The sequence below is a fragment of the Saccostrea cucullata genome, unplaced genomic scaffold (genome assembly GCF_032062105.1).
Source record: "Saccostrea cucullata isolate Sc308-1 unplaced genomic scaffold, CSIRO_AGI_Scuc_v1 ctg1369, whole genome shotgun sequence".
In the NCBI taxonomy this organism is placed as follows: domain Eukaryota; kingdom Metazoa; phylum Mollusca; class Bivalvia; order Ostreida; family Ostreidae; genus Saccostrea; species Saccostrea cuccullata.
The window spans coordinates 36,427-56,354 of NW_026930557.1; the positions used below are offsets into that span (position 1 = coordinate 36,427).

Consider the following 19,928-nt stretch of genomic DNA (forward strand, 5'->3'; position numbering starts at 1 on the left):
GAAAGAAAAATGTACATTGTACATACTTGATGAAATCATCAAAAATGATAACTAAGACTTGTGATAGAGTCCCATTTTTTACTGTAATTGAATTCTGAGATTTACCTTGATTTCCTGGGATTTAATTTTGGAGGCCTCCAGTACAGCTATGAGGTCAAGGTCGTCTACAGGGCTGCCCTCGGAGGAGCTCAGTCTCTCCAGGATCTTGTCCTCAATCTCCTTCAGCTCCTGCTTCATCTTAGCGTTACTGACGATCAGCTGATTCTTAGCTTCCTCCAGATCAGGTCTCTCCTCAGCCACGACGATACCCAACATCTGGTCCTCCAAACCGCTGTAAATACAGACGAATAGTTAGAGATTCCAAACAAATGAGTACCAATATACAGAATCGTTAATATTTAATGTCATCAAGTCACAGAAAAATCCTGATAAGTCATAATAGATTTGTGACAGAAATATTAGATCTAGTTGGTAGGGTAAGAAAAATGTACTGCAGTTGAAATCCAACAAACTTACCTTGGAGACAGAGTGAAGTTTACGAGGGTCACCTTCGTGGACACTTCAGGGGTGTAGTGGGGATTGGGAAGTTTTGTGGTGATGTAAAACTTGAAATCATCGTGGTACGGAATAATGGCATCTCCCAGCTTGATCACCATACTGCCTTGTTGTTTAAAGGTCTGAAAAAGAGGTTTACAGTAATTCTCTTACTTTTACTGTATATAGAGAGTGAAAGAAGTAAACCAAGAACTGATACACTTGAACACTCGTACACAGAATATAGAGGATGTGCAGATTATTAAATAACTGTAGAAAAATTCCAACCTGCTTCAATAGAATAGGTTCCAGAGCTGGGTCTAACTCGGTCCCAATGTTCTCCAGTAGACAAGGTTTACCAAACCTGACGGCGTTCTCCAAACTTCGGAGGAAGTCCTTGTCTGAGAGCTTAATGACGTCCAGACCCGCGTCACGCTCCTGTACAAACAAAATCATCAAAATATCTATATATCTTCTCCTTATCAGAGCATCAAGTTTAAATTGTACATTTCTTTTTCCTTTTTTGATAATTTTATATTTGACAAAAGTGCCTATGTACTTGTTTTTTTTTTAAACCTCACCATGTTTTTGACCCATCTATTGGCCTGTCCCTGGGGGTCAATAAAAAGAGGCCATCTACGGGAGTATTTCACAATAACACCATTCTCAACAGACAGGTTATCCTTGGGGAGCCCCGCGATCTGCCAGCTGCGGACCTTCACGGGGTCAGCTAAGGTCGCGATGAGGGTGGGTTCCCCGGTACGAGGGACTTTGTTCTCGTCAAGTTTCTTCACCCATTCCTCCTGCATGTCAGACCGGTACTTACCCTAAAAACAAAAGTTTACTTTCAGTCTGAATAAATCTAAGATACCACTATATGACTGTTTATTCTGTTGTGATAAGATCTTACAGTGAAGGGCCCGAGGTAAGCGATGTATCCGGAGGAGATGAGTACATCCCCCACGTAGTTGTTAATGATGGACTCCAGTTTCTCCACCGACTCCTTCCATCTGTCCTTCTCATCCGCCAATCCACCAATCAGCTGTAATAAATCAGAAGTCTCAATCAACTTAACTTTCTCTATTTGAAATTTCAGCCCTCACATTTTGAAACAAGTTTAATAGTTTAATTTAATTGAAACTAAAATGGATTTTCTGGATGAAGTTTAATAAGTTTAAATCCAAGTGAGGGGAAAAACAAGGATCTGTAATTTTGTATAAGAAATCTTAGAATATAGAGTTGGGAGCCAGAGACATCTAAATCCTGTGTAGAGGTGATGGTACCTTGTCAGCCCTGACCAGCCTCTGTTCACACTCAGTACACTTCTGGTCCAGTTCATCCTTTTTCCTCACACAGTCCTCGTACTTGGCCTGAAGCGTCGCGATCCCCTCCTGTACGTCGTGGAGCCTCATCTTGGCCGCCTCTAGAATGGCCTGTGTCTCCGCCAGCTCGGCCTGGGCATTGGCCAGCCTCTCTCTCTTGGGAGCCACACCTTTGGCTACAAAGTGGTACTTGTGCATGGCTCTGACCCACAGACAGATAGAGGTACAGGCTTTGGATACCTACAAAACAATTAACAATTAACAGTCTACAGAAAACTACTAGTACGTCATTCAACAGGCTTGCTTAACAAAATCATTCCAAGATATGCAGCTATTTGCATTGCTAATATCTTGAAACAGTAAATGAGTGCCTTCTGATTCTTGATTTCTCTCGTGTAAATGCAGATTAAACCTGAGGTGAAGTGAAAGCAATCAGCTGGCTTGTTATATAGTGGTTCTACACACCTTGGCAATGGCAGCCGGTGTGAAGTCCGGATTGTCTATCAGGGGCTGGATCTTCTTGATGACATCATCAGGGATGTTGTCCTTGTCAAACTTGAACAGACTCTCCAGGAATTTGCCCGGGTCAGACAGCAGGGCTTTGCCCGGGTCCCAGAAGTCATTGATCTTCTCTCCGGGTTTGTCCCCAGCCACTTTCTTTGGTTTGATCTCCTTCATGATACACACGGCCTCTATCACCATCTTGACCCCAACTGGGGGTCGGGTCATGGCCCTGACCTCCACCACGTCGTTCTTGTTCAGCGACTTCAAGCTGGCCACAGCCTCTTCCTGTCAATAGAAATTAAATATCATGTAGGTGACAAAGGTGACAAATCTAAAGGAAAACTCAAATTTCTAATAAACTTGTATCTAATATGAAATTATATTGAATGAAATTACACTAGAATTTTTAAGACAATAGATCCATGTGACTATCTTCTTAATGATATCATGGTGTAATTCTGCAGTATGCTTTAGCAGTTATAAAAAGGAGATTTCTAGACATGTCTTACCAGAGCTGGGAGAGCTTCATTGAGGTCGCGCTGGGCGTCGTCAGCAATGGCCTGGGTCTCCTTAGCTTTAATGGTAGCTTGGGCTTCCTCTCTCTCTACCACCTCCATTGTCTCCTTAGCAACAACCTAAACACACACAAAAATACAACAATGATTCCTGTCTCTAACAATGTCATTTAACTCATCAACACCTGTAACTACGTTATGAATTACAAACTAAGCCCCGCCCTCACCGTATCCTTGGAGATCTGTTCCATGGTAGCCACCGATTCCTTCACCGCCTCGGCCAGCAGTGGTTTCATGGTCTCCAGCTCCGCCGACAGTTTGGCCACTTCATCAGCCGTGGTCAGTAGCTTGTCCAGACCGGTCTTCAGCCGATTACGCGCCGTGTTGAGCTCCGTCTTCTTCATCCCCACCAGTTTAGAGAAGATTCCCAGCAGCTCCAGGTAGCTGGTGGGCGTGACGTAATTATAACGAGAAAGCTCGGCCAGGAATTTCTGTGAATGGTTAAAGACCGACATCTGGATCTCCTGACACATCACCACCTACACAGAAAAAAACACATAATATAAATGTTCATGTTTTGTTTCTAAGAATATTAGAAAATCTTTTTAAATTTCTTTTAAAGACACAGTCTTATTTAAAGAATCCACATTTTACTGTAACAGTTGTTTATTTTTCAATTCAAAATAAATGTTTATACATTTTAATTTTTTTAACATCAATTGAAAAAGACCACAGAAAACATTCTGCTCCTACCAGTCCCTCCATGATCTGGTCAGTAGTGTCCAGTTCTGGGATGTCCATCAGGAACCGCAGAGCCACGGACCTCAGGGCATCGGCCGGCCACTCAGAGAACCAGTCAATCGTACAGCAGTTAACCAGGGCAGGGAACTGTCTCAGACGAGCGCGGAAAATCTCACCCAGGGGGCTGTAAAAACAAACAATACAGACTCAAAAGATCTAACTAACAGTTCAGCAGTCAACCAGGGCAGGGAACTGTCTCAGACGAGCGCGAAAAATCTCACCAAGGGGGCTGTAATAACAAACAACACAGACTCCACCTTTACAAAATATGTTTCTAATTTTGTCAACCGTTAGGTGTGTCAAAGCTTTTGACCTTATATCTGTTTTTATGAGAGTTCATAAATTGAAGACACAGTCCTCATCCAAAAGCAACTGACCTCATGGTAATGACCGTGTGTAAGTTACTGCGAACGTTCTTTGTGTACAGTGAGAACAAGTTAGTCTTAGTAGGCTGTAATCCCATGTCCTGACACACTGGCTTCATCGCTGTATAAATACTCTCCAAGTCATCAAAGGCGTAAATGTTTGGCACATCGCCAGAATTCAGAATATTGTTCAAGTCCTCTAAGAAGGACTCCGACTTGATCTGAGTGTCACTGAACAAGAACACCATGGGCTTGTTCTCCAGACCTGCCTTCATCATCGCCGTCTTCAGATCCTCTCTCCACTCAGCTATACCGTAGTTCTTAGCCAGCTCAATTTGGAAACAATCATACTCATTGCTACAACAACAAATTTGGTTATGCAATCATTTTAATATAGCTTGCACAAAAAGAGAATACAACATTCATCAGATGAAAGCATGGATCCAGATTTATCCTGAGGAAATATGACACTTGTCTGACTTACATGTGGGCGGCCAGCCTGGTGAGAGATTGACGACCACTGCCCCCCATCCCCAACAGAAGGGCGTTACCCAGGGGCTGTCTGATGATTCGACTGATACGGGACACATGCTTCACGGCATCCATAAACAGGACAAGCTTCATCTGGGCCGTGTTTATCTGGTTATAGTCGTCCAGGTACTCCTCCAGTAACTTCACCATCTACAGAGAGGACCAACATCAAAATTCAATTTATTAAATCTGTCAGAGCAGGTTACCTGATGTAATTTTACAATTAAATGCCATCTTCTAACAATTAGTTGATGACTGTTTTCCTTCTGTTACCTTGTCATGATCCTGAATCTCCACGTAAGGTTTCTGATCGCCGCCCTGGGACATAAAGTCTCCGAATATTAGTGGTTGTTGCTTCACGACGTCATCAAATTCCACGTTAAACTCAGACTTCATGTTGGTTTTGATGAGGTTATCAAACCAGCTCCTGTCCTCGTCATTAACGAGACGATCCTGGAAGACGCGACAGCTCTCGTGGTACCACAGCTTCAACACGTCATTGATGGACTGAAAATCAAGGGAAAGACAATTACTTATCTGAATTAAACGACATGTATACAATACACTTCTATAACCGAGTCAAATAGTATTTAGATTATAATTAATAATTTACATAAACTTCTAAATAATTTTTGATACATCTACAACTAAGTGTCCTATAGTCCTATTTAGTCAGATAAAACTAATTTTGAGAAGTATAAGTCTCATTGTCTACCATGTCTACAGTTCTAGATTTAATCAAATCCTGACAGAAATCTATGACAAACTCAGAACAGCATAACACCATAACTCACAAATTCCTCAATTTGATCAATCTTATGTCAACATTGGGAAAAAATAGAACATCAAATGTTACAAAAATGTAAAATAACAAAGAACTTCAATATAAAAAAGATCTGTGGCAATATAAACTAATGAATGTTCAAACTTACAATTGGAGTCTGTTACAAAACAGGCCATTCAATTGACAATAAAATAAAATCATATCTGTACAACACTCTCATCTTATGCATATTTCACTGTGACTGTATATTACATTAATTGCATGTCTGAACATTTTCCTTTATCTTGAAGATTTATGGGTCATGAGATCAATTTTAAGTACAAGTTTTAGAGCTTTAGAACAGACTGTTTTAAAAAATGGGTAGAAGAAGAGAGCTTCAAACTGTCTTAAAAAGTTATTCTTTTTATGTAAAAAAAATCTAATAAACAAAAGCAAAATACTATCTCACGACCCTATCTTTTTTATATCCATGAATACATATGATATTTAACAAATCTGTATTTTTCATGTTAGATTTCCGTACAAAGTAACACATACATATAATACTGTAAAAGACATACCTCTATCTTGGATGGGTCCATCATGAGGATTCCCTGGAAGACCTTGGAGAGGTCACGAAGATTAAAGGTGTAGTGAGATTTGGCGGGGGTTGGGAGGAGCTGGGTGATGATCGTGTTATACACCCCGATACAGGTCTCCACCATCTTATCAGTGTACTGGGCAGAGTTGTTAGCTGTACAAATAGAATCAATAAATACAGTTAAATCACCATCTTATCAGTGTGCTGGGCAGAGTTATTAGCTGTACAGATACAATACATACAGTTAAAATCTTCAGAAGATTGTTTAAGTCTACCAAACTTACTTTAGACAAATAATAAACTTTTCTTCAACAAAGAACTATGTGTATCTCCCAGATACAGAATGCGAGAGACTTACGCATCCAGGACTTGAGGATGGTTCCGAAGATCTTCCTTTTACTGGGGTCCTCCATCTCTGTGAAGGCCAGGAGGTTAAAATGTCTCTGTAGTCGAGCGGTGATGGGGTTCCTACCGCCACCTGGTGGTCCCATGGCACAGCAGAAGTTCACGTCCACCAAGTTACGGAAATCACCTGTCATAACAATAGGACAATCATCAGGACCTAGCAGATCTTGTCTAATCCTTATCATACCAGACATGACCAAAATTTACGTAATAAAATGGACTTATGACCTTTATTTATTATGACACTGACCTATAGCCTTTATTTGTTATGATACAGATCTATGACCTTTATTTAATATGACACTAACATATGACCCCTGTGTATACAGATACTGACCTATGGCCTTTCTGTCGTACCATCCACTGAAGTCCATCCACTGTCGGATTAACTCGATTGGAGGCTGGGCCCCGTATACCTCCAGAGCCGGCATGTTGAGGTCGTCAATGAAGAAGATGAAGTATTTACCCAGGGGTGGACCGAACACTCCCTTACGCCTGTAAACAATGGTAGACATTACTCTCAATAATCAACACAAAATAACAGCTTCATGACAAAAATAACAAAACAGCCAATAAAAAACTCCCAGGCCTGTTTTTATTGTAACAAATATGTAGAGATTGCAAGATTTTTAATCCATTCACGTCGTACCTTTTGTCAAGCTTGCCATCAATCAAGTCCTGTGTCTGGTTAGCGCTGGTTTTGGCAGAGAAGACAATGAATTCTGGGAGAAATTCTTTGGGCATCTTTGTGGTCAGTTTGTCAGCAATGGTCAGTGTTTTACCTGTACCAGTTGGTCCAACACACAACACCTAGAAATAACAATTCAGTATACTATTAGTTATCCAGGTTCAATCAAAGGTGTACAGGGATTTACCCAGGTTTTTATTCCATACACCCTGAGGCCGAAGGATCTGGATAACAAATTTATTTCCTATGTATCCATAAAAATTCTTTGTAAACATCAGAGTCTTATCAACTGTGTCTCAATTTATCGATTATAATATAACTACGTACTACAGTGCATCGTGACATCACGTTATTTGCTTTTTATCATAGAGAAACTATGCATTGTGGAGTCACATTTTTATTTACCCCGGCTGAAGTTGGGTGTACGGAAATTTACAACCAACTCTGTAACCAATCATAGCTCGTGTTACAAGCTAGATAGGAAATAAATACTGTTATAAAGCTTTAGAGGAAATTCAATTTAAAAAGCTTCCATGTTTTTCTTTTTGATATTAAGTTTGGCCTTGCAACATAATATGCTGTGGATATATCTCAAGAGATATTTTAAAGATATTTTTCAGTCAAGATCCGGATAAATGCACTGAGGCCCAAAGCTTTGAGGCACTCAAGAGGAACATTCTCTATTGTTTGTTTTTTTTTTTTTGTTTGTTTACCTTTTTCTTGTTTTTGAGGAGCATCTCCAGGAGATGGGAGCTGCGGATGGTGTCTATGGTGGGGACTATGATGTCTGAGAACTTGGTGTCGGCGGGGATGGTAAATTCTGGTACACCATACAACCAGTTCCTCCACGCCACCTATAACAGAAGTTAATACTGGAGTTCCATGGTTGTCAAAAGTTGTTAAAAAATTGTTACAGTTAAAAAATCAAATTCCACTCACACACTTGATTTGTTCTTCTAGAAATTTACACATTGCAGCTTAACATACTCAATTTTTTTTCAATTTGTTCGAAAAGAAGAAATTTATTTTTAAAAAAAGAGTATCCTCCTCAAAAAGCTGTAAGAAAGATGACATTTCTTTAAATTTTATATATATTCTTAACTGATTTGTACATTTACTGTTGGGGTACAGTTGTGTGTCATTGACGTTGCTGACCTACCATGCCCCGCTTGTTTACCTTTTTCACTTCGGTTTCCTCGTCCAGATTCTCGTCGTTTTCACTGCTACTGATTCCCGCGTCATCCAGACGGTAGTCGTACACGATCCCTTCCTCTGGGAATGGCAACTCACACTAAACATTACAAGACAGTCAAGTGAAATTTAGTTTCTTTATACTTCAATCTGTAGTGAAGCTTTAATTTCATTCAAACAACTCCTCCAAAAATACCATTTAGAATTTCCTCACCAAAATTTGACCAAAAAAGTACACAGTCAGTATAACTATTAATAACAAAGATATAAGGATAGAAAAAAATAAATAAAACCTTTGAAAAAAATATGAAGGATGATTTTGATACAATTACAAGCCATTATAGTATATACTGACCCCTTCTTTCTTCATTTGTTCACGAATCCAGTTAGAGAACTTGATCCAGCTGTTATTATCCCCGGTACAACCAATGGACCATGTCAGGGAGAAAAAGAACCACGGCTCAATGAGTTCCACGATGCGGTCCAGTCGAGCCTGGGGAATCGGCTTGTCTCCCTGTATATAGAGATAGGACACAAAATTATAGTGACAGCAGTAAATGTGTCATCAGAACTATAGTATTGTGACATCAATGATATGGATCAGTGTTAGAAATGTAATAAAATTGATTACGTTAACGTTACAGAAATAATTAAATTAAAATGAACTAATCAGTAATACTCCAAAATGAAATGAAAATTTATTTTTTCAATGTACGGAATCATTTCTAACATTTAAATGTAAATGAATATCTATATAATTATGAACAATCCAACTCCACTGTCATGATTATATTATTTGTATTTGAAAAAGCTTCTGCACTGAATCAAACATAAACAATGTAAAATAACCTAAAATAAAATTCATATCTCTGCCAATAATGTTATAAAGGTGTTACGCAGAGGTTTCAACTGTAGAACAGTAAAAATAAAAAACTGTAGAACTTAATGAACATTAACAATACAAAACTGTAGAACAGTATCAATATATACAGGCAATGCTTGTCTTACTTTATTTTCCTCCTCCTCTCCCAGAAGTAAACCCTGACAAACGGTAGGTAAAGAAATAGCACCATTAAAACACTCTTAATGGAGGGGGGGGGGGGGGGGGTGAGTGGGGGTGACTGGGGATGGATGGGGGAAGATTAACAATTTTTTCAAAATTTGCTTAAGAAAATTATAAAGGGAAAAGTGATCATTTAGAAATTGTGATATGATCAAGGTCATAAATGAATGATTTAAAACAAAAAAAAATCCAGGAACTCAATTTGAAAAATTCAAATGAATAAGTAACTAAATTATTTGAGTTACTCTGTTTTATATTCTAGCTAAGTCCTTGAGTTTCTCTTATCTGGCTACAAATTTTGGTGATTTTTTTATCAGCTACAAATATTACACCTATAATGCTACAATACGAGCCACGGTGGGATAAATATCAGGCTAAATATATCATTGCAACTACACATGAAATACACTAAAGTGATGGATACACAGAGGCATGCAAAAGTTTGTTGGACATGCTGCAAAGAAACATTTACATGTACAAATAAAGTGGTTAGACATTTTATATTACATGAAGCTACAAAATATTCTCCATTGTTCCTTATTGGAGATGTAAACTAAAGGGCTCAAAATTTTCAAATTAGAGATGAAACAGCTGATTGTATTCTTGATATTTTAGCCCAATATGAGATTGGACATTGGAGCATGTGAAATAGACATAGTGATACAGTACAAATGGTCTGGCATACATTATTACATACGTCAATATACGTGATTTGCTAGCTATGGTAGAATGACCCTTATAGAGTCAGGCTGTCAGTAAACCTGACTTGCTAGCTGGTACATTGACCCCTACACAGTCACGGCTGAGTTAACATAAGTAAACCTGGCTTGCTAGCTGTGGTACATTGACCCCTACATAGTCACGGCTGAGTTAACATCAGTAAACCTGACTTGCTAGCTGTGGTGGCCTGACTTACTAGCTTGACCCCTACAGTCACGACTGAGTTTAGGTCAGTACATCTGACTTGCTAGCTGTGGAACATTGACCCCTACACAGTCACGACTGAGTTAACATCAGTACACATGACTTGCTAGCTGTGGTGTGTTGACCCCTACATAGTCACGGCTGAGTTAACATCAGTAAACCTGACTTGCTAGCTGTGGTGGCCTGACTTACTGGCTTGACTGAGTTTAGGTCAGTACATCTGACTTGCTAGCTGTGGTACATTGACCCCTACACAGTCATGACTGAGTTAACGTTAGTACACCTGACTTGCTAGCTGTGGAACATTGACCCCTACACAGTCATGACTGAGTTAACGTCAGTACACCTGACTTGCTAGCTGTGGTACATTGTCCCCTACACGGTCACGGCTGAGTTAACATCAGTACACCTGACTTGCTAGCTGTATAGTTCAGTAACTCCTATAGTAGTACATGTACTGGCTAAGATACCTTGTGTCTCATTGAGTGTTGCCCTTGCTGTGAGAAAGACAAGACTGATATATACACAGAGATCTTAATATGTTACAGAGGTGGCATGCATGGCTTACCCATTTTCTTTTTTCTGGCTGTTATATGTAGAAGTAGGATTAATTGATTAGAAAAACAGCTCTGGAGCCCTCCATGTAAATGTCAAATCAATAAGAAATTAATAGATAATTATATAATTATCAAGAAAGATTCATTAACTTTACATGCAAGTTTACTTCATAAAATAAAAGTGAATGCTATTACATGGAAGGATCCATTGTAACAAAACAAAATAATAAAGAAAGATTTAAATTCTGAAAACAAAATTATCACGATTAAAGATAGCAATGTTAATATAAACAAAAGATTGACTTGTAAATTTACAGTTATTATTAGGAGTTAAAAGTTAAGGCCAGTCCACATGGAGTAAATTAATCAATAAAAAGTTTTTTCATCTACAACATTTAGTCCTTTAGGTTTTTTAATTTCCTTTTGTATCCAACCTGAAATCATTAACGTAAATAATTTGACAGAACTTGTATTGTAGGATTTACAGTGTAACTTGATTATGGTGTATTTACAGTAAGTTTATCTGTAGTATGTCATATATTTACTTTACTCAGAGTTGACAAGTGTGAATTTATTTTACTTTGTGTAGACTAGGAATCACCTTGGACAATGTGTGTGTGTGGATGAGAGCTAAGTTAATGAAGTGTGGACCAGCCCTTGATAAACAAAAGGAAATACTGCAACTCAATAAAGCCAGCATCAAAAAGAGAAAATTATCTCAATTTTTGTTTAAATATGAGCACACGTCTATCAAACAGGTTTTAGGTGTTTAGGATGGGGAACACACAGGATGGTAGGATGAGAGAGTGGGGGTCACGGTAGACATTACCTCCTGGGGGACGAAGGGCTGGAAGAAACAGTCCATCAACTTCAGGAGACTGAAGACCAGGTTACAGTCCACGGTGGGGACGATCTCCTTCATCTCCTTACGGACAAACCGGATCGCAGGCTAAAAATAGAAATCAGAGCTAAAAATAGAAATCACCAAGCTCAAAACAGAAATCATAGAGCTAAAAATAGATATCATAAACCTGTTATCTGATCGCGGGCTTAAAATATGATCACAATTCTTGTTACTCTGTTTTCAAACTACTGATAATTTTACTCCTCCTGCCATCCAATCAATATGCTACTCCAAACAGTTACTTTGGATAAATTAATAAGCTGACAAATTGAGAAGATTTACAGATACAAACCTCCATGAATTTATCAAACAGTCCCTCTAGTTTTTCCTTGTGCGGGTAGATAGCGTCGGGGAGTTTTCTGAGCCAGCACTCCACAAACGGAGGCAGACCAATATAGCTGGGCTCTAGATACACCATACCACAGCGGCTGACAGTGGCAGGGGAGGCGACCGCCAGATCCTGCACCTCAAACATCATCGTCATGTGCTGCAGGTATAACAAGTTATTTTATAGTCTGATTTTAAAAAAATATATAACAAAATATGTAAAAAATTTTTGTAACTTTTTAAGAATTCATGGTATGAGAAATTAAGAAAACCAAGTTTTTCTCAGATTATTTTTTTGGTTGTAAAAAATCATTTCTCTAACTTAATTTTCATTTCTTAGACTTTTTTTCCTTGCTTACAACCATTTTATTTATCTGTCTACCTCTGTCAGTTTGATGATCTCTCCACTACTCAAACACAGCTTCTTGTTGTCGTCCAACACAGTATTCATGTTCTCAATCCACACCGCGTCAACAGGGCCATCAAATATGTACCAGCGCTTCTTAGGGTCGGTAGCTCCAGACCCGATACGGATCAGTGTAGACAGGATACCGTCAGTCCTGGAAAAGTTAGCAGTTATTCAGTGTTAGTCTGGACTAGTGTACAAAACATTTCCTACAAAACTTACCCAAAGAAACCTAGGTTAAACAAAACTGCAAGAACATCTGGATATTAAACAGAAATATATTTCTTTGATTTCCTTAGAACAATTCATTTGCCAGTGGTACAACAGATTGGAAGAGGCACAGTGACCCACGAGACTTGATTGTTCATAAAACCTCACCATTCGTGTGTAAGCAGATCAAACTCTCCGTACAACTGACCCATAGTGATGGATTTAGGGTTCAGAATGTAGGTCAAGGTCGTCTCAAACTCAGTTCCCGCCGGTGACATTTCTCCTTTCAGAGATGTCTGGGCATTCTTAAGAACCTCATAACACTGAAAAACAGCAGAATCAAATATAGAACTTCAACAGCAGTGAGGTACCTCCAATTAACGTAAATGATTTTTTTTAATCACCGTTTCACTGACCTTGGTTTTTCCAGAGCCGGTGGGCCCGACCAACATGAGTCCGTGTCGGACAACAGTGGTCTCAAACAACTGGATACACTTGTTGATAAAACCTGGAGAAAAAAGTATATAATCAGTCTATGTTAAAAAGGCAGACAGAATGGTCTATAACAATTCTCAATGATACATTAGTTACAACAGTACTACTTTAATTAAATCCAGTCAACTAAGATCAGGATTGGACACTGTGGCTGAGTTTCTGAGACCACTAAGTGCAATGCGTTTGCAAAGAAGTTGGTTCACTTTATGCATAAAATGGCCCTGTAGATATACCAGTTGATTGATCAACACTTGATTTTCTATTTGAAGCATTAAAATAAAATAAAGACTTGGTGCTTTCATATCCTATTAAAAATTTTCTTCTAAAAGTCCAGGTCTAGGAGAACTGGCTTTATGAAATTGCAATGTTCTTGAAATTTTAGGTAAACAGGTATAATTGAGTACTTTCAGTGAAGAAAAATAATATGAGCGCAATCTCTGATCTAAATAATCAAACATGTCCATAAAACCTAAGAAACAGTTCTATCATTTACTAGTTGCATATTTTAGATCAGAGGTTGCGCTCTATATTAAATATCGAAAAATATCTTTCAAAATTGGCCGTTTTTGTAGACTTTTTCAGAATATGAGGGAATTGACGCATTTTGTGACGTCATAATGCATTGACTAGCCAGAAAATGACGTCATTTTTGAAAGATACGCAGTCACCATAGATCTAAGTGATATTTAATGCATTGTTAACTAAAACTATGCGGTTTCAGTTTTTCAGAAATTCACAGGGCCAAATAAGGCAAAAGTGAACCTTTTTCTTTAAAGTAATTTATCCTTACCTTCCACGTCCTTGAGTCCCCCTTTGACACACATCTTTCTCAGTGAGGTGTCCAGGGCTCCATAGTCTATAGGCTCCTCCCTAACATAACATCATATACAATTATATACATGATATACAACAACAGTGTAAATCTTATCTATCATACTTCACACATAGGCTCCTTCCTAACATAACAGCATTTAATTACTGAACAATAGAGTGAATCTTGTCCTCTATACCACACTTCACACAAAGAAAGAAACTCATTCAAACTTTTCTATAAAACATCTGTATTTATTCTAAGATTTTTTAAATGCACACAAGTATGAATAACTTATCAAATATCTACATCCTATTTTCACACCTACAGTCAAACCTACAATGTATTGTAACCTACAATGTACTGTAACCTACAATGTACTGTAACCTACAATGTACTGTAAGACCTCGACTTACTCCTCTGTGTTTTTACTAGATTCGGGGAAAAAATAGAAGAATAAGAGGAATTATTGTTGTCATCAAAATCAGGGGATTTTAATCATGTTTCTATATAAATCAGGAATGGAATCATTGAATAAGAGAAAGAAGATCCAGATAAATAAGACAAACTAGGAGGCATTCCCAATCAATATTATGAGAACACCAGTAAAAGCTGTACATACTTGATGTTGGGGAACAGATCAGACACAATGCCACTGAATAATTTGAGATCCTCCACCAAGAACTTGGGAACATTGACATCTCTAATGGCTCTCAATACAATCAGTTCCTGATATAAACAAGATGTCAAACAAATTAAGTCTCAACCAAAAACTTTTACATTTTGTACTTTGACTGGCAACATGGTGAATCTTAAAAGTATATATAATATATACAGTCATTATAAAGTTTTGTCTTTAAATTTGCTTATTTCAATTTTAACCACTAAGAAAATTTGACTTGTATAGATCTTGATGCAATAACCAGCTGCCTGACCTCGTTCATGTCTGGGTACTGTCTCTTCAGGTTACCAGCAGCCGAGATGACAGACTTCACAGCTCTCATTCCAAAGTCATAATGATCCTACAGACAAATCCATACAACAGACATCAAAATATATATACCTTACGGAAGATTTCAATATTATTTACTGTATCATCTCCATAATTTATATGATAATCTTGGAGTTGTGTAAGAAGACCTATATCAGTGTTACACGTACCTGGGAGCTGAGCTGCTCTGACGACAGTTTGAATGTGGTGACGATCTTTTTGGCCAGAACTCTAGCATCAGAGAAACCAAAGGAAAACAAACTGATCTCAGCAATCAGGGCATAGTCTGGCACCATCATAGCTACTGGTCTGAACAGGGCCTGTAAAGAAAAGATCAAAATAACCAATCCTGACTTAACCATCATAGCTACTGGTCTGAACAGGGCCTGTAAAGAAAAGATCAAAATAATCAATCCTGACTTAACCATCATAGCTACTGGTCTGAACAGGGCCTGTAAAGAAGATATCAAAGTATTCAATCCTGACTTAACCATCATAGCTACTGGTCTGAACAGGGCCTGTAAAGAAAAGATCAAAATAATCAATCCTGACTTAACCTCATAGCTACTGGTCTGAACAGGGCCTGTAAAGAAAAGATCAAAATAATCAATCCTGACTTAACCATCATAGCTACTGGTCTGAACAGGGCCTGTAAAGAGAAGATCAAAGTAATCAATCCTGACTTAACCATCATAGCTACTGGTCTGAACAGGGCCTGTAAAGAAAAGATCAAAATAACCAATCCTGACTTAACCATCAAAGCAACTGGTCTGAATAGGGCCTGTTAAATAAGAAAACCTCAAAACTATCAACTTGAAGGCTATCTTTAAAACCCCAAGACAGGGCCTGTTAAAGAAACAATCAATGTAGAATCATGTTTACAATCAGACTAACACAGGGAAGCATGTTATGAAGATCTTACTGTACTAACTGCAGGCTTACCTTGAGATTGTCGGGGAGTTCTGTTCTGCCGGCGTATCCGGGGTTCATTGTGATGAAGACGGCACACGACGGCTTGAGCATCAGCTCCACCCCCTCAAAGATAAATCTGTCCACCTACGAACACACACACAAAGTCAAAACCGCATAGGCAGGAATCACGCACACACAGGTATAAACATTTACCATTGCTTGTAAAATTCAGAGATCCTTATCTAAATTACCTTTAATTGGATTCATCTTGTCAGAGCTTACTTAAATCTTCATACATAAATCATAAAGATTAGTTCATTTACATGATTAATTATCTTTAAATAACTTAGTGCTGTATAGTACATTATATTATTGCTGCATCTGAATGTAAGAGAAGCTGAAGGCTCGTAATCGGAGTTAAGTTCGCCCGCGGTTACCTTAGCATCCAAAGCCTTCTGTATGGTTATAATTTGCATGGCTACTACTGACAGCACCTCTATGTTTATTCTGTTGAACTCATCAAAGCATGCCCATGCACCAGAACTTAGGGGAAAAATAGGCAGGAAGTGAATGAAAAGTCCCCTGGCACATGACAGTCATGTGACCTCCACAGAAGCACCAGGGAACTTCTCAAAAGTCATGCAAAGGAGACATCTACGAGTTGCTTCCTTGGAATTTAATCCATAATAAAAAGAAATGTTTTTGTTTTTAATTTTCACAACAGTCCCTACCGGTAAAAAGCCCTTTATAATTTCCAAGGAAACAACTTTATAAGTGAGAATGAGGAATGAGAATGTGATCAGTGATAGTTCAGGTAGATTCACTGTATGTGTACTCATTGTACAAAACGTATTATATTAAATCAAACAAATTGGCCACTTATGGTTTCATGCTCATTTATCACAAATAAGCACTTTCTTGCTTTAATATTTTTTTCCATACTGTAAATAATCAGTTGTCAGTGCACTACTGACTTTACTGACGACCATGATTTGAATCCAGCTCACATAAGTACAGATACAGTAAATCATTAGCTACAAAAGAGACTGATAATATTAAACAGCAGGATACTGAAAGATAAAGTTCTTGTTACTATAAATAGCTGGAAGAAATAAAGGCAATATATGGCATTACTAGTATGGGTATAAAGCCACACACCTATAAAGAGAGAGTATGTGTACTAAGATTAGTACTAGACCTGTACCATTAAATTAGCCAGGTATCGCATGTCTTAGTTTACCAGACTGTTAACACGGTACAGGGACAATTAACAGAGGCTGTCAGAGGAATACAAGCATGTCTACAGAGGCAGGAAGCCCTAGCCAGGCCTAGTCTAAGGGAGATCACTCAGTAAGGGAGATCACTCGGTAAGGGAATTACCCTCTGCTGCTGAGCCTTCTGAATGGTGGTTATCTGCTGGGCTACCACAGACAAGACCTCGATATCGATACGGTTAAACTCGTCAAAACAGGCCCAGGCTCCCGCACTGAAACCAGCTCATAGTGTTAACAACACAAATCAGTCAACAATAATCTTAAACTTAAAAGTATGCACATGTAACATAATGGGGATTTTCTGTGTTTTTTGTGAACAAATGTAAAATTACATATTTGCTTAATAAATGTGATTGTGAAATGTGTTTCTCAATATGTAAAGCGACAACATTAATCTTTAAATTTCTGAATTTCCCTCTCCAGGATCTTTGATGTTTATCTGTTATAAAGACCTGGTTCTGATCTCCTACCTGGCTAGACCTTTGAAGAACTTTCCCATGGCCATAAAATCCAGCTGATCTGAGCAGTTAAATACCACACACTGAATCGCCATAGCCTTGGCCAAATCCTACAAACAAAACAGGCATTGCAAATAAATGTACCTAAGTTATCTATTTCTAATAATGCTCTGCCATTTCTGTGATTCACATAAAAAATAAGTGGGCCTGTGTTATTTTTTAATTTGGCATTATAACCCAGTGTATACAAGTGTGCCCTACTTTAGTTGTCTCGGTTTTTCCTGTACCAGCTGGTCCAGCAGGGGCTCCACCAAACTTCAAATGAAGGGCACCGGTCAAGGTCAAGTAACATCTGCAAGGTCAATGGAAACTGTGAGACAGTCATACATGTACAGTGTCCTTGCTAACAATAGCTTATAACTTATGTCATATACAATTCTTTAAATATAATCATCAGATACAACTTGAAAATGAAATCCCTTCAGTTGACATTTACAATCAAACCTCGTAATATCTGACTCTAAGGGACCAGGAAAATACTTCAAGATGTCTAAGGATTCATATTCATAATATATATATGTATATGTATATATATAATTTACACTCACCTGTCAGTAAGAGGTGTGATGACCAGACGAAGTGTATTCCCCAGATACTCGTATCCATAACTAAACTCTGCATTTACAGCCTGGATAAACAAGTTCTCCTCCTTCCAGTAGTACCTGAATAACAAAGTACCAATAGAAAAGAGTACCAACTACAGGGAAGGTTATAACATTAAAGGAAGGGCCTTTTTCCTTTTACAGTTTATAAAGTACAATTTTTAAAGTTTTAACAAGACCATTATCAATAGTAAATACTCTAGCACACATTTTTACCTGAGCTGACTGATCCATTCAAAGTCGTTCGCGTTAGAGACCTTCTCCTCCACCATCTTGGCCACCACGTCACGGGCGTGCACCTCTATGACGATGAGAGCGGACAGTGTCATCCTCTCAATCTTCTTCAGGTCGAGCCTGACGAGGTTCCGTAAATCGTCCAGCTGACTCAGCAGTTTTTCGTAGCCCTCCTTCAGACAGTTCTGTTCCAGCGCCTCGGTCACCTCGGAGGTCCAGTACGTCTGACACCCAGCGATCACCACCTGACCTGGCCACTTCAACACCCACTCAGTTCTCTTTGTCTGAACACAAAAATATCATTTAACATGGAATTTTGTCAAAGGTTTTTGTCCTTTTATTTTATAAATACCTGCATCATAAATATTTTTTCTCAATGCATACTCTAGTTTTAGACAATTCCTGACCATATGAAATCACTAAGGAATTTCCATCTTTTTTATAGTCATTAAGGAAGTCCCTATTTATGCTTTTAACTATATCGATTATGGAGATGTTCCTTTTCTCTGTGTTTTACTTCTTTTTAGTCTTTGAGAGAGTCCCTATTTATGATATTGACTATATTTATGTTTGAGTTTACCTCTCTGTAGTCTGTGAGTGAATTTACCTCTTTTAGTCTTTGCGTGAGTCCCTATTTACATCATTAACTATATTGATGTTTGAGATGTTCCCCTAATCCGTGTTTACCTCTTTGTAGTCTTTGAGAGAGTCCCTGATGATGATCCTCAGACTCTCCCTCATGCACCTCTCGATCTCTAACATCCAGTCCTCCACGTTCCCTGTGGGGTACAGCGTCTCCATGAAGGCCACGTCCTCACCCTCAGCCGAGTACATCCTGGTGATCTTCAGATCCTCCTCAAACTTCAGCTGTAAACAGAATAACGGTCAATGTCAAATACCGCAGACAAAGGGGTCAGGAAATCTGAAAACTAATACCACAGCACAGACAAATACTAAACAAGAACAACACAAAGGCATATCAGGAACATAAGTCTTAAGCCAGCAATTGTACTGGTAGTTACAAAAACAAATGTTTATTATAACTAAGCTTCCACTAGTGGAGGTTAATGCTTTATATGATAAAAAAAATGATGGCATCATTTGGCACATTGTTATCAAAGCAGTATAAACTAATTTCATAATAAACACATTACCATAGCAACATTCTCGAAGCATTTCCTGAGATGAGGCTGTACAGCTGTGGGATCCTTGGTCTGGGACAGAATCTGGAGCAGTTCGTCGTCCGACAGGAAGTAGAATCGTGGGAAAGCGTTCCTCTTGGTCTCTAAGTACTCAGACAGACCTTTCTGTACTTGTTCTAGGAGTTTGTTACACTCCCTCAGATTGTCCAGGAGTCGGTTGTCTGGACACAGGGAAATAACCTACCAATGTCAATAGAGATGTCATTTTAAATTCAGCACTATTTCAATACAGAAGAGACAGAAATGTAAATCTATAAATATCTACATAGACTGGAGGT

The 19,928-nt window shown here is 38.5% G+C and overlaps 1 protein-coding gene across 1 annotated transcript in view; it reads right to left on the minus strand.

The window, feature by feature from the left end:
* Nucleotides 1-19,928, minus strand: part of LOC134229057 (dynein axonemal heavy chain 1-like) — a 33,595-nt gene that overhangs the window by 2,542 nt on the left and 11,125 nt on the right. Inside the window, 38 exon segments of the mRNA XM_062710759.1 lie at nt 106-331; nt 517-677; nt 823-972; nt 1,116-1,361; nt 1,445-1,576; nt 1,818-2,096; nt 2,322-2,645; nt 2,870-2,995; nt 3,103-3,414; nt 3,629-3,800; nt 4,054-4,398; nt 4,526-4,722; nt 4,846-5,079; nt 5,917-6,089; nt 6,295-6,468; nt 6,679-6,836; nt 6,991-7,151; nt 7,743-7,883; nt 8,207-8,320; nt 8,576-8,734; nt 9,229-9,261; nt 11,594-11,713; nt 11,961-12,155; nt 12,378-12,555; nt 12,780-12,934; nt 13,028-13,119; nt 13,897-13,976; nt 14,540-14,646; nt 14,853-14,939; nt 15,079-15,228; nt 15,851-15,964; nt 17,201-17,306; nt 17,565-17,662; nt 17,814-17,904; nt 18,161-18,274; nt 18,431-18,732; nt 19,136-19,315; nt 19,603-19,830. Of these exon segments, the coding sequence (XP_062566743.1) occupies nt 106-331; nt 517-677; nt 823-972; nt 1,116-1,361; nt 1,445-1,576; nt 1,818-2,096; nt 2,322-2,645; nt 2,870-2,995; nt 3,103-3,414; nt 3,629-3,800; nt 4,054-4,398; nt 4,526-4,722; nt 4,846-5,079; nt 5,917-6,089; nt 6,295-6,468; nt 6,679-6,836; nt 6,991-7,151; nt 7,743-7,883; nt 8,207-8,320; nt 8,576-8,734; nt 9,229-9,261; nt 11,594-11,713; nt 11,961-12,155; nt 12,378-12,555; nt 12,780-12,934; nt 13,028-13,119; nt 13,897-13,976; nt 14,540-14,646; nt 14,853-14,939; nt 15,079-15,228; nt 15,851-15,964; nt 17,201-17,306; nt 17,565-17,662; nt 17,814-17,904; nt 18,161-18,274; nt 18,431-18,732; nt 19,136-19,315; nt 19,603-19,830 (6,414 nt within the window).